The 15,602-nt window shown below is 37.1% G+C and overlaps 1 protein-coding gene across 14 annotated transcripts in view; it reads left to right on the top strand.

The window, feature by feature from the left end:
• The window catches only part of CEP112 (centrosomal protein 112), a 417,120-nt gene that overhangs the window by 42,835 nt on the left and 358,683 nt on the right, over positions 1-15,602 (top strand). For all 14 annotated transcript variants that reach the window (XM_057536338.1, XM_057536336.1, XM_057536335.1 and 11 more), the window contains 2 exons: positions 10,314-10,361; positions 10,620-10,697. In XM_057536338.1, the coding sequence (XP_057392321.1) occupies positions 10,314-10,361; positions 10,620-10,697 (126 nt within the window). The remainder of the gene's footprint in view (positions 1-10,313; positions 10,362-10,619; positions 10,698-15,602) is intronic.

Raw genomic sequence — 15,602 nt, 5'->3', positions numbered from 1 at the left:
GAGCCGCCATTGTGGATAGTGGTTTTCATGCCCAGAGGCCGGCTGTGAATGATTCTGGGTGGATAGGGAGGAGGGGGCAGGAACTAGAGGCAGAAAGAGGCGTGAAGAAAGGTGTGGCCATGACCGGGACTCAGGTAGGGTTAGAGGGCAGTGCCATCAGGCTGTGGGTTGTATTGGAGCTTTGAATGCTAAACTGAGAAGTTTAGCTTTTAAATTTTAGGCAGTAGTGAGATTAATTTTTTTTCCCCTCCACATTCCACTTTACATATATGCTGTTTAAATGCTTTCAGGAAGTGAAAAGGGGTTTGATCAATTTTTTTAATCCCACTTTATTATTATCAAAATAATTTGTAACTTGAAAAATTTGAAAAACACATAAAGTCAGATGAATAAAATTTGTATTAACATTTTATTATATATATCTTTCCCTCATTTTTTTCTGTGTGTATTTATAAAATTAAGATTTAAACAAAATTGGGGTCATATTATAATTACTATTTTATTATGTGCTGTTTTAAATTTGGTATAAATTTATAATAGTTCTATTAGCATGAATATTAATGGTGGCACTAATTTTTCTTTTGGGTAGGTAGTTCATAACCTATTTAAACATTCTGACATTTTTGGACATGTAGGTTGCTCCCAGTTTATTGCTAATATAAGTAATACTGCAATAAAATTCCATAAAAGAGTCCTTTTATACCTATTTGGTTGCTTTCTTAGGTTATGTTAGATCTTGGTACATTGCCCTCCAGAAGGTGTATACCAATTTGTTCTCCAACCAGAAGTATATAGGACTGTCTATTTCTTACTTCTTCACTGACATCAGGGGTTGTTATTTTTTTAAAAAAACCTAAAACCCTTCCTACTAATAATGTTCTTTTTTAAAAATAAATTTATTTATTTATTTTTGGCTGTGTTGGGTCTTTGTTGCTGCGTGCAGGCTTTCTCTAGTTGTGGCGAGCGGGGGCTACTCTTTGTTGTGGTGCTCGGGCTTCTCATTGCGGTGGCTTCTCTTGTTGGGAGCATGGGCTCTAGGCGCGTGGGCTTCAGTAGTTGTGGCTCGCGGGCTCAGTAGTTGTGGCTCACGGGCTCTAGAGCACAGGCTCAGTAGTTGTGGCACACGGGCTTAGTTGCTCCGCGGCATGTGGGATCTTCCCGGACCAGGGCTCGAACCCGTGTCCCCTGCATTGGCAGGCGGATTCTTAACCACTGCGCCACCAGGGAAGCCCCAAACTAATACCGACCTTTAATGAAAGCAGTGCTTTAGGACACGTAACTAGGTGGTATTAAGAAGGCCACAGTGGGTGTGCATAGCCACGGAGAAAGGGAACCAACCCTCCTTTAGGTGTCTGTGGTGGACTCCACAGTGGTGTGATTTCTGTGAAGACGGAAAGGATAGGAAAGAAACACATTTCAAAGAGAATAAAGAATGCTTAGTGGCTGATTGGTGGGCTGAATAGGAGGGCGCCTGAAGGTTTGGTTCCAGGAAAATGGGAAGGTTGTCTCTCTGTCAGTTAATTGATTGTCCGATGGGGGAAGCACTTCAAGGGATTCAACGTGTTATTCTAGACTGGTAGGGTTAAGAGAGGCGCTAAGATTAATTGGGGAGTTCAAGGTTTCCAGCTCCACGAGTGAGCCTCCAGGGCTGGCGTCTTGTCTCGCAGCCGCACGGCTGTAGGCGGCGGCTGTGTCCAGGGCCTGGGACAGCTCTGTCTTCAGAGACTTCAGAGTGAGGGGGCCGGCTGCGCACCGGCCACAGTTAGAGGGGAGGGGCCGGGCGGGACTTGAAGCAGTGTGACTCTCCCAGGCGTTTGGGGAGTATGCTAATGAAGGGGAAGAAAACATTGACAATGAGAGGGCAATAGGAGGTCGAAAGAAGACCCTTTTCACCTTTGAAGGGGTAGGGGAAGCCGCCACTGGAGGGGAGTGCTGAGTTACTGGTGTGGGAGAGGGGCACAGGAAATCCCTCAGAAAGACCCCTTCTGTTTGCCAGAACGCAGTATCAAAGTGAAAAATAAAATTCTGGGCTATCCTTTTAAACTTGGCTTTGCCCTTAGCCATTTGAAACTTCTGATGTACATTTCTTAGCACATAAAGTACTTTTCACGATTATTTAACTGTTCAGAGGATTAAAATTTTCATTCATATAATAAAATTAAGATAAAACATCTAAAATATTTTGAGGTAATGCCCTAAAACTAGGACTGCCTGGGGTTTTGTTTCACATTTTTATTGTTCGAAGAATGCACTAACAATGTAAAATAGGAAAGTCTTGCATTTTTATATATTTATAACACATATGCATTAATCAGGTTGAACTATATCTCTTGATCACAGTGGAATAATTTAAATACCCAGTGTATTCAAAAGCTTCGATTTTACTTTGATTTTAGTTTTGTATGAGAATGTGCAAATGCACTTTTGTTTCTTTCTTCCTCTGAATGATCAGTTTATGGCTAGTTAATTTTGTGCTCTGTACTAAGGGGCACATGTTTTATATTGCTGGCATGCCTGTCAGCACCTACTTTCTGATTCATTAGATGTTCTAGATTTTTAATTTTCTAGTTATTGTTGAAAAAATATATTTCTCCCCCAATTGTATTCTTTCTTTTCCTAGGAGTGTGTTAATATTTTCCCTAGGAATGCATAATTCAAGTAGAGATTTACTTGGTAAAGCTAGCAATTAAATAATACAATTCCTCCCGTATTATTTTTTTAATTACTCTTTTTAACCTTTTTAACCTTTAGCTTTTGGGAAGCTTTCTTGCTTTGTTAACATATATTTCATGCATGACTGTCTTTATGTACAATTCTTTTCTTTTTTCCTGAGCACGGCTCGGGGACCCGGAGGGGGAGGGCTCTCCCAGGCCTTCCATCGGGTCACCAGCCCCCCAGCCATTCCCACCCGGGGCCTAGGTGCTGACTGAGAGCCTTGCTCTCATCAGGAGCGAACAAACAGTGGGGACGCTTTAGGTGACGCCCTTAGGTCAGGTCTCTTCAGAATTTGTGCGGGAGATCTCCCAGGACAGGCAGTGGAGGAAATGGGACCCGGCGGAGGATGGAGCGGGGGAGGTCAGCGGGAGTGAGGCCCCCCGATCCCGCGGGGAGCTCCCGAGGGTGGACAGCACCCCTGCCCTAGTCCGGCGGCCCCACTGAGGGCACAGCCCATGGGGGAGAACTTCCTGTCCAGGGCTGGGGGGCACCTGCAAGCCCTCGGCAGCTGGGGACGCCCCCGAACCCCCCCTGTGAGGAGTGAGGGACCCCTGGCTGTCGTCCCCGTGGTCGCCCTGCCGGGGCCGGTCCAGAACTGTGCTCGGTCACCGGGCGCAGCTGTCCCCCGGCTGAGCGGACACGCAGGCGAGCCCAGGTGAGAGGCGCGCCCACGCTGCCGAGCCTCGGGGTCCTGGGCTAAATAAAGTGGGCTAGTTGGAAGCCAAGGAGCTCAAAGCTAATGCATACGGTAGATGCTGCCAAACGGTTTTCTAAAGTGATTGTGCCGCTCTGCACCCTCATCGGGATGCGGCGTGTACCGGTTCCTGCCCCTCTACTTTCTCTTCCATACTTGGTGTTGTCAGTTAGTTTTTCTTTTAATTATAAAACTTAGCCGTTCTTGACAGTGGTTAGTGACATTGCCAAGTGTGCTTTTAATATGTATTTTCCTGATGACTGATAGAGTTAGATGCCTTTTAATATGCTGACTGACAGTTTGGGTAGCCTCTCAGAGTGAAGTGCTTGCTGAAGACTTTGCCAGTTTTCCTGTTGGGTTGTCTGCCTTTTTCTTCTGAATATGTAAGAGCTCTGTATCTGTTCTGGATGACTACTTTTGGAATATAGTATTGTAAATATTTTCTTCCACTTTGTTGCTTTCCTTCATTCTCTTACTGGTGTCTTTGATGAACAGAAATTTTAAATTTTAATGCTGTTCGTTTTCACATTTTCATCTCATGAAAAAATGCTTTTTCTGTCCTGTTTAAAGTCTTTGACTATCTTGAGTTCCTGACGATGTTCTCCTATGTTTTCTTCTAACAACTCTATTGTTTTACTTTTTCTGTGTAGATCTACATGCCATCTGGGGCCGATTGTAGTATATGTTGTAAGATAGGAAGTTAAGATTTGTTTTTGTCCCTTACAAGTATCCAGGTGACACTCACATTTATTGCAAAGGCTATTCTTTTCCTGCTGCGCTGCAGTGTTACTTGTCTCATAAATCAGGTGACAGTACATGTGTGTTTCCATTCTGTTCCTTTGGCTTATTTGCTTTTCCTTGTGGCAGTGATTGATGTCTATATCTGTATTTCATTTGTGCTCATTAAATGTTTGTTGAAATGTGAGTAAACCAACGAATGAACCTTCATTTGTAGTATTTTTTCTGTGGAAAACATTTTTCAAGTTCTAAAATATTGACTTAAAAACATTATTTTGGAGCATAATTGGTTTGACATTGATGACTGAATTTATTTTATGCTATAGAAAGAGTTTTGGCAGTTCTTCTGACGGATGCTGTGACTTAAAAACGCTTATTCTAGTCATGCTGCTAGTAATATATTGCCCGAGAATGTCCTTTCCTCTAAGACAGCTTAAATATCAGATAAAGTGTCTTTCTATTTTTCTGGAACCTTGGAGCATCTCTATTTGATCAACATTAGTTAGTCTATAAGGAGGTCAGTTTGACCAAGTCCTGAATAATCTGAAGAAACAAACTGACAGAACTCTTTGTAACCGAACAGTTCTGCTAAAAAACTTAACAGAATAAAATGTTAAAAGCCAGTTTTCATTAGAGAGCATTCAGATATCTGTATTTATGTCTAGTTTAAATTTTTATTTATTATTGTGACTCTGTTTTTCAAACAAGAAATGTTCTGTCACATGATTTATTCATGCTATTGGAACTAAATTATTTTTGGCTTTGCTTTCTGTATAATATTTTGTGAGACTGTAATGTTTCACATAAGTTCTTTTTATCTTCCATTTTGGACATTCCTTATTGTGGTATTCTTTCTTGAGGTATTATGAGAGAACAAGAAGTCTTCTAAAAGAGCATGAAGAAAGTAAATGTTAAGACTTTACAGATTGCTGCAAGTCCATGTTACTTGTAGATTACAAAGTGGGAACAGTTTAACTTCAAAGCACGTCTGGCTGCTGTTATAAAATCAGAAAAAAGATTGCTTATTTCCCTCAAATAGACTAAAGAACATGCTCTACTATGCATAGTTCTCATTACATATTAAAAGTGGGTATGAGACAAACTCAATGTATTGTAAATGAATAACAACAACAGAAGATTTATACTTGTTTACAGTGTTCGTTCTTGCTTTTAAATATTAGAATAGACTTTTTTTTTTGGTCAACTTGAGAGAGGAAATTTATGATAACAGGATGAGTCCTTAATTTCTGTATTTAATGGCTTTTAAAGATGAAGAGGATGAAATAGGAGTTATTTTTGCATAGTTGAGAGGCTACATTGTAATTAGCTAAACCAATATTTTGTACCCTGCTTATAAATGTAGAGCCGGGTAAAAATAAGTCACAGATGGTTTTCTTGGCTTTTGGTTTTCAATTTTAAGCTTAATTAGAGCTTGAGCATCTTTGGGAATTCTCTGTTTCCCTCTTCCTTTATTTTCCCCCTTATATTTAATTCTGCTTCATGAATTAGGGTTTTATATGCATGTGTCTTTGAAGGACTTACTTTCTATGCTGGTTTCTCCATTCCAAAAATAGAGAATGGTTACTTACTTTTCATATATGTACCTTCAGACAATAAATATTTATTGAGTGTACTTTGCTGCCTGCTGGAAATTTGCTGCCTCTATTTTTCAAAAAGTTGTGTGTATATAGTACAGTGTTATTTATTAAAGACGATGCCTCTTTCTCTGGTATGATATCTCAGTAGATTTTATTATTATCTTTACTTAATAAATGTTTCCCAAAGTAAACGCACGAATTCATACACCCAACAGTAGTGCTTCACGTCTGGAACACTTCTATTGTCAAATTTTTAATGTATGCCTATCTAGTGGCTGTAAAATACCATCTCTTTGTGGTATTACTTTACATGTTTCATATTTCTAAACAGATTGAGCATATTTTCATGTTTATGTTATTCAGATTTCCTCATCGGTGAAATGTGTCTCAAGTTTTTCCCATTTTTTTTTTTTCTAATGGGCTGTTGTTCTTTCTTTTATTTTAAAAGAACTTCTTCACACATTGTGTAGACTAACTGTGCAAATATCTCCATCCAGTTTACGGCTTGCCTTTTCAATTTATTTATAATATTTTTTTTAGAGAGACGTTCTTATTTAAAGTGGTCAAATTTGTTATTTCTTTTTTGTTTATACTTTTTTTATGTGTTGTTTAAAGAAATCTTCTCTACTCCAAGACCATGAAGTCATTCTTCTCAGTTGTCTTCTGAAAGTTTTTATAATTCTGCTTTTAATTATAAGTACTTAATCCTTTGGGAATTTATTATACATGGTGTGAGGAAAGGATCTGCTCTTATTTTCTTCCTCTTATTGAACATATCCTTATTTTCTCAATAATTTGCAGTGCTATATCTTTCATGAATCATAGTCTTATATATATTTGAGTTTCTGATACTTTCCAGTTAGTTCCTTTGAGTTATTTTCATTACTATAGTTTTATTATGTCTTGTAAGGCAACGCACCTTGATCTTTTTTCTTCAGGCATGTCTTGGCTATCCTTGTCCCTTTATTTATTTATATACATTTTATAATGAGCTTATTAAATTTTCCAAAAACCCTATTGAGATTTTGGTTTGGATAAATTTAGTCACTAGATCTAGTTAAGGGGAATTGACATTTTTATAATATTGAGGCTATCCAAAAACATGGTTTCACACTCTTTTTATTTCAGTTTAATGTCTTTCAGAAAAAGCTTAATTATTTTCTCCATAAAGGGTTTATGAATGTTTTCTTAGATTTACTTTTAAGAGTTATATATTGTTTTATGATTATAAATGATGTCTTTGTAAAATCATCTTTTTTCCTAGATGATTTTTGCTAATTTATAGAAATGCAGCTGACTTTTACATACTGGCATCCGGCAACTTTGCCAAGCTCTTATTTGGTCAGCCTCTACTTAACATCTTTCTATTTTTTGTCTTTATTTGTTGTGTTCTTTATGAACTTCCTGAAATTATTTAAAACTTGTACTTGAATATATATTGTTCTAGTGGATGTAAATATCATCAAATATTGACCTGCAGGAGAGTGGCCTACCTTAAGTGGGCTGTCCAAAAAAGCCTGATGAATCAGAGCACTGCAGACAGGGGAGTCAAAAGGGGGGCTGTATGACAGTTTTCTTCTGTTTCATGGATTTTTTTTTTTTAAGTGTCAATTTCTTTACTTATTTATATTTATTTTTGGCTGTTTTGGGTCTTCGTTTCTGTGCGAGGGCTTTCTCTAGTTGCGGCGAGCGGGGGCCCCTCTTCATCGCGGTGCGCGGGCCCCTCACCATCGCGGCCTCTCCTGTTGCGGAGCACAGGCTCCAGACGCGCAGGCTCAGTAGTTGTGGCTCACGGGCCCAGCTGCTCCGCGGCATGTGGGATCTTCCCAGACCAGGGCTCGATCCCATGTCCCCTGCATTGGCAGGCAGATTCTCAACCGCTGTGCCACCAGGGAAGCCTGTTTCATGGATTTTTTAAAAAGTGATTCCTTCTGCTGACAGGTTTTGATTTTGATGTTCTATTTTTTTTATAGTAAGCTTTTATGGACATCAGATTCCTTTTTCTGTTCATGATTATTTCTATTAGGTTTTTCTGAACAAGCAATAGCCAGTGAGCATATGAGAGTGGTGGCTTGGGTAGCTTACTTTATTTCTTAGTTCAGGAAGGCTCCCTTCTCCTGCTCCACTGAACTGCAGTATCTTTAGTAGATGGTGCCTTCTGTGGTTGTCATTTTGGCCTGTCTTCAGATTCCTTGATTTCTTCTTGTTTCCATAGGGCCCTTTTCTGTAGCCCCTTTTTCTTTTTTCGTCATGGACAGCCTTCCTTCCAGGGCCCTCCCTCTACTGCAGAAGTGCTCGCTTCCTGAGACTGCCTTCTCTGGCCCACACCCCGTGACCCTCTTTGACTCCTCTGTCTCCAGCACTCTTATCTCTCAGGCTTTTTGTCTGACCCACTTAAGCCACGTTCCTTCTACAGGTCAATATTTGATGACATTTATGTCCCACCACTAGTAGGACCCTCAGGACTTACTTTTTTCCACGTTGTCACTCAGGTTTGGCTTAGGATCTAATTCTGCTGATTTGTGATCTTTCTTTGGCCACTTATATGTTATTCGAATTTTTTGTAATCTCTTTCTCCTTGTTGTGATGTAGGCATGGGTGATGGGTATTAATAAAAATAAATGCTCTCTTTGTTCATCTGTATGGATTTTTGGAGGATGGGGAGAGAAATTTAAATTCAGGCAGTTGCCATTACTTTATGGGAACCAGCCTCCAGGTGAAAGAAATTATTTTGTAAATTTCTTCTAATCTAGGTGCAGAAATATAGTTATTCTTCAGATCCTATCTGTTGCTGTAGAGGCTTAAAATTTTTTTTTTGAATTTTACTGAAGTATAGTTGATTTACAATGTTGTGTTAATTTCTGCTATACAGCAAAGTGACTCAGTTATACATATATATATTCTTTTTCATATTCTTTTCCATTGTGGTTTATTAAAGGATACTGAATATAGTTCCCTGTGCTATACAGTAGGACCCTGTTGTTTATCCATCCTATATTAAAATTCTTTTTGATTAAGTTCTATTTTTAATTTCATTGCCACTATATTCTTTGATTAATTGATTCTTTACCCTGAACTTTATTGTCAAATTGAGTATGGATTGTTCATCTTCCATGATTATTAATTATAATACACCATTTGAGAAGCTTTTTGAAAACACAGTGGGATTTTGGAGGAGTGGAGCCCAGTAATATATATTTGAAAAAGTTTGTCAGTTGATGCTAATGGTTTACTTCAGGGTAAGAACCACTATCCTAGGTTGAAGTCATAATTAGTGTTACATTTATATTCTTGTACATTTTGAGGTTATCCATGTAGCAAATTGTGAGTTTATGATGTTAAGAGATTGGAATTCCATGATAATGATTTTTAATTATCACTTCATTTGTGGATCAAATAGTTGAGATAACAATCAGTGTTTCTAATTGATCATATAGTACATTAATTCAATAAATATTTCATTGAAAGCCTGCTACATGCTAAGTATTATGCTAGCTTCCAGGAATACAAAATTGAGAAGTCATCATCCTTGCACTCACTGAGCTTAAAGACAGATGTGGAGACATACTGATAAACACGTAAATATAACAGAAGAGCCATGAGAGACACACAGCGTACTTCAGGAGATGATAAGAGGGTGGGATCAGGTGCAGTTTGCCCCTTCCTTCCTTCTTTTCTTTCTTCTTTCCTTCTTTCTTCTCTTCCTTCCTTCCTCCGTCCCTTCCTTTATTCCTTCTTACTGAATATTTGTGGGACACCCACTACCTACTGGGTCCTGTGGTGGATGTCGGGATAGGTGTGTTACAAGACAGGCATAGTCTGTTTTCAGAGTCCACAATCTTTTGCAGAAGATAGATGTTAGATCACAAAAAGGAGATGAACCTCCAGGGTACTGCTGCAGTAGTAGGAAGTTAACTAAATTTCCTGGTGGAGACATTCCTGAACTGAGAGTTTGGAATAAGTTAACCACATGAAGAAGTTGGGAGAATGATTTCACCGGTTGCAAAGACTCAGATATGGGAGAGAGTGTGTGCTTTCAAGGTAAAGCAAGTTGTTCGGTGTCCTTGGAACATAGGGTATGCTGGGGGATAGAAAGGTAGATGTAGGAGGAATTCGAAAGGAATTTTGTATTCCAGGTCTTATTATGGAGGTAAAGTTAAGGATTCATACATCAAATCTGCCTGGGAGTGTAGCGATTAAATTGGGACTTGAAGGATGATAGGAGGGTACTTATAGGGGTCAGAGGGGTAGACAGAGGTAGAGAGGCACAGGAAGAGCTACCGTATTCTGGTGATGTAGATCATTCAGGGTCCTGGGGGATGAAATGTGAGGTGAGGAGAAGTGGGGATGAGGCTGGGTGGTTAGGCCGTGAGAGGGTCATGCAGGTGCATTTGTAGCACAGAGGAGTTTATGCTTTGTATTTTATTTGTTCATGGGGCACTAAAAATATATTATGCAATACCCATTCTAAGAAACATACTAAATATTAAGACATATGGAAAACATTTTCATTATAGTTGAATTAAAACTCAAATATTAATGTCTTTATTTTATTTTAAAATTTTCAGATAGAAAATCCTCGGTACCTGAGACAGAAGCCTATCCCAGTTACTTTGGTAGGTGAGAAATGCATTGAACTTTTCCTACGGTCAGATATTTTAAAAGAAAATAATCTTCAAGTTATTTAGAGAAAATAATACAAGTCCACATTATGAAGCATAATAGTCCTATTAATCCTATCGCTTGGAAGTGAATAAATCACTATTTTTCTCCAATATTGGTATTATTTTGTCATGAACTTCAGCCAATTTAGAGTTTACTTTTTGATAAACCAGGCCTGAAAAAGTATTGAATGACTCTTCCTCATTCAACAGATGACTCCCAAATTCAGCCTGAGAAAATCCAGCAGTCTCCAGGATGATCAGTTACTGTCTCGAATGCATGAGAAGGAGGTAGGATCGAGATATTTCTGATATATCTAATTTATTAAACAATTTTTGTATTTTGTGTAAGGTGAATTTTCGGGTTAGAATAAGGATGCATGGTAGGAAGAGGTTGTCATTGGTACGGATATAAAATACTGATGCAGGTAAGGCAGGGTTGTCTTCAACTTTGTGATGCCCGTCTTCCATTTTGTGTGTCCTGGCTCCAGGCCTGCTGGACAGATTGTGCTGAGGGGCTCTCTCCTGACTATCAATTCCTGATTATCAGGCCTATCAATTCCTGATTATCAGGGCCTATCAATTCCTGATTATCAGGCCTATCAATTCCTGATTATCAGGCCTATCAATTCCTGATTATCAGGGCCTATCAATTCCTGATTATCAGGCCTATCAATTCCTGATTATCAGGGCCTAGGGGGGATGGCAGGTTTTAGAAGCAGTATCTTTGACCTCAGTGAATCCCTTCATCCTCTCTTTATCTCAACTTCCTCATAATGTATCTTTCTAATTTCACTATTTTTACTGTTTCTACTATTTTAAATTGATCTGCTAAATTCAGCTATGCTAGAGCTGCTATGGGACACAATGTACTATCTTTCTTTGATCATTTGAAAATAGAATTATTAAAGAGGCAGTCGTGTTTATTGGTTAGGAGCAAAGGCTATGGAGTCAAGAATATGTGGATATAAATCCTCCTTACCAGCTATGTGAAAATGGGCAGATACCTATCCTCCCTGGGTCTCAGTTTCTTCATCTTACTTGGGAGGTGTCTGCTTTACAGGATTAGTAGGAAGATTTTGTAGTCTGGGTACCTGTGTACTCCACATGTATAATAGTAGTCATTAATTTGCTTTATTATTTTCTTTTAAAAACTTTTATTCTGGAAAATTTAAAATCATCATTATTATTTTATTTTTGCTTATGACACCAATGAAACACCGGTCATCTGTGTGGTACGACGAAAGACAATTAGATTAGGAACCTGAATTATGTCCTTAATCTGCCTTAACCATTTTCTAGTTATATGACCCAGGGGAGTCAAGAATATTAGTTTAATTTTTGTTTAAACAGGGTTGTTATGAAGTCAAATGAGAACAGTGAGTATGTATGTAACTTGTAAATGGTAATGCACTATTTAAATGGGCAAACTGTGAAAAATATTATTGGACTTAGATTAATGGTTCTAATTAATTTATTTCAATAATTTTATCTTTCATTTTTTTCTTTCATTTTAATGGGAGGCTTCTAAGAATTTCTGAAATTTAATTTCAATTTGGGTATTTTCAACATGATAGAGTTTTCTTACCATCCTATTTATAAAATATCACAGAATGATATTTTTCTTAGATATCCCATACAATATCATGAGCGTATAAGTTTATTTTTGTTGATAACAGAGGAGGAAGCGCTATTTTTTCTTTTAAATTTCTTTTTTAAAAAAAGTATTCATTTATTTTAATTAATTGATATTGGAGTATAGTTGCTTTACAATGTTGTGTTAGTTTCTGCTGTACAGCAAAGTGAATCAGCTATATGTATACATATATCCCCTCTTGTTTAGATTTCCTTCCCATTCAGGTCACCACAGAGCACCGAGTAGAGTTCCCTGTGCTATAGGGTAGGTTCTCATCAGTTATCTAGTTTATATATAGTAGAGTATATGTATCAATCCCAATCTCCCAATTCATCCCACCCCCTCGTTTTAAATTTCAGTCTGGTGGAGTGACTGCTGCTGGTCTCAGTAATGTTCCGTCGTTTTATAGCTCCAGTTTAAGGCATGCAGGGTTTTGTTTCTTAGTGCACTGCTAGTGTTTTTGAAGAACCTGTTGAAATAAAAAGAAATTACACTCTAAAAAGCGTTTTTGAGAGTAATACTTACATTCAGATGCACCTTCTTTGGAACTCTTGTTTTGAAATTCTTTCCTTTTAAAAAAATTGTCATTAATTGTTTTTACACGTCATTCTAAGTCATTACCAACTATTTTTCCTTTTCCTTTTACTGTTGAGACTGCTTACCATAGAATATTTAAAATAATTGAAAGGACCTGGTGTCTTTTTGAATTTCTTTTTTGGTGTTTCGTGAAATAATGTCCTTATTCTTTATGATGACATCTTGGGTCAGGGGTAAACCTACCAAGGCTCCCCACATACGTGTTGAAAGAGAAAACACTTAAAGCTATTGTGTATTGCATTTGAGATTCATAATTTTAAATGTGTGTGGCTTTATTTTTTTCCGCACCCTTATGTTTTTGTTTTTCTTTCTGGCATACCATAAAAATATTTGTGGCATCATTGAGAAGTTTGCATGTAAACATCAACTTATGCCATATCTTAAAATATATCCAGTGTATATTTTGGCTAAAATAACTCTTTGTATAGCTACATAGTCATTTCTGACTTTTTTTTTAACTCCTTTATTAGAGTATAATTGCTTTAAAATGGTGTGTTAGTTTCTGCTTTATAACAAAGTGAATCAGCCATACATATACATATATCCCCATATCTCCTCCCTCTTGCGTCTCCCTCCCACCCTCCCCATCCCACCCCTCTAGGTGGTCACAAAGCACCGAGGTGATCTCCCTGTGCTATGCGGCTGCTTCCCACTAGCTATCTATTTACAGTTTGTAATGTATATATGTCCATGCCACTCTCTCACTTCGTCCTAGCTTACCCTTCCCACTCCCTGTGTCCTCAAGTCTGACTTTTTTTTTTTTTTTTTTAAAGAATGTTTTTATTTATTTATTTATTTTTGGTTGTGTTGGGTCTTCGTTTCTGTGCGAGGGCTTTCTCTAGTTGTGGCAAGCGGGGGCCACTCTTCATCGCGGTGCGCGGGCCTCACTATCGCGGCCTCTCTTGCTGCGGAGCACAGGCTCCAGACGCGCAGGCTCAGTAGTTGTGGCTCACGGGCTTAGTTGCTCTGCGGCATGTGGGATCTTCCCAGACCAGGGCCCGAACCCGTGTCCCCTGCATTGTCAGGCAGATTCTCAACCACTGCGCCACCAGGGAAGCCCCCAAGTCTGACTATTTTTGATGAAATTTTTTGATCATATTTTTTCTCCATCCTAAAATATTTAAAAGTATATGCTGAGTTGCCCCAGCGTGAGAATTATCTTAGTTTCATCTTTCTTTTAAAGTAGTATTTGTGATTATAAAATAATTTGTGGATTTTTTTTTTTTTTTTTTTGTGGATTTTTATTAAAGAAAATTTGGAAAATATAGACATATGTAAAGAAGGAAATAAAATTATCTATGAAATAAAAACACTGGTAAAATATCATTGGGTTGTCTTTTAGTCTTTTCTTTATGTATCCTGTAAACATGTTATTTTTCTTTAGAAAATTGAGATGATATCATATACATTGTTTTGTATAACTCAAGTATTTTATGCTACTAAATATTGTTCCTAAGCATTTATTTTCAATGGCTGTATTATAGTTCATATTATAGAATTATCCCCAGTTAATTTAAATTATCCCTATTGTTGGGTATTGAGATTGAGTTTTTACTAATATAAATAATTCTGGGAAGAATGTCCTTATATGTCTGTCTTTATATGCATTCTAAATATTTCTATGGGGTAATGAATTATGTCTTACATGGTAAATTGAAATAATGGATTTTTGTAAGTTTAGTATCATAAACAGTTTAACCTCTAAAATAAAAATTAATGCTTGGAAGTGTCATGAACATTGTATGTGATTATAAGGTACAAGTAAAGGATGTATTATATGTAAAAATGCGAATGAATATAAAAAGGCAAAGATAATTAGGAGCCATTTGAAGGCAGAGGAAGGTAGCAGTTTAGATTGCCTTTGTAAATATAAAAAGACTAATTATATTTTTAATACAGAACATGTGGGTTTTTTAAAGTTTTTTTCAGTTTCAGGAGATAGTTCTTTAATATTCTCATTTTTGAAATAGAGAATACTAATCATTAAAAGAAAGATATTCAGACTTTAGGAAAAACATTGATTTTCCTGAATTACATGTGTATCTCTATGCTAAACATAATATAACTGTTAGAGATCATGGTGTTTCCCGTTCTGGTCACTAGAAAGATCAGAGCTTCCACAGCATATTTTCAGCAACTGTGCTATTTTATGACATGTACTTTTGTGTGCTGTCTTAAATCTTTGTCCTTAGTGGTCTCTTTCTATTTCATATTCTTTTCAATTTGTTGTCTATGTACTTTAATCTTATTATATTTGTATATATCAATATTTATGTAACTGTCTCAAATTCTTTCTAGAATGGTGCATGAATAGATGGATAAATAAAGTCCATTTCCAAAAAAAAATAACGAAAAAGAAAATACCAACCATACCGCTTTAATATTTTTGTCTGTTTTCAAGAGATAGTTTTCTAACTTGGATTTTTCCCTAAACTTAAATGCATAGTTACACTGTGATGTGTGTAGTTATCCTTCAGAAGGATGATCTTATGTCTACTTGATTAAGTCACTTTTGTTAGACATATACTTATGGGCATGAGGATAAATGCTTTTCTGTTTTGAAATTCAGCAGGCTCTTGCATGTTCACATCAGACAACCCTGATGTGTCTTGTACATGTTCTCATCTACAAATGCTTTGTTGTTGCTGGGTGGCATTTTAAAAATAAGAAATAGCATTGTTTCAAGTGAGTTAAGTTTATTTTAAAATTAAGTATTAAATATTAAATAAAATAGTAATCTTCATTTCCTCAACACCTGATCTTTTCTCTTCAAGGTAATCATTGCAGAAAATTTAATGTGTATTCTCTTTTAAAAGTTTCCAGGAATATCTCATTTTTAAAATACAAATAAGATCCTAGAGCATACTCTCTATACTGTTTCATTTTGCTTTTTAAATGCTAACATATATTCTGATGATTTTTTTATATCAGTAGTATGGCATCATCTTTTTGAATAGTTGCAT

This window comes from Balaenoptera acutorostrata, chromosome 20 (genome assembly GCF_949987535.1).
Source record: "Balaenoptera acutorostrata chromosome 20, mBalAcu1.1, whole genome shotgun sequence".
Lineage (NCBI taxonomy): Eukaryota > Metazoa > Chordata > Mammalia > Artiodactyla > Balaenopteridae > Balaenoptera > Balaenoptera acutorostrata.
The sequence above is the reverse complement of the archived record's forward strand: the minus strand, read 5'-3'. Positions and strand labels throughout refer to the sequence as shown.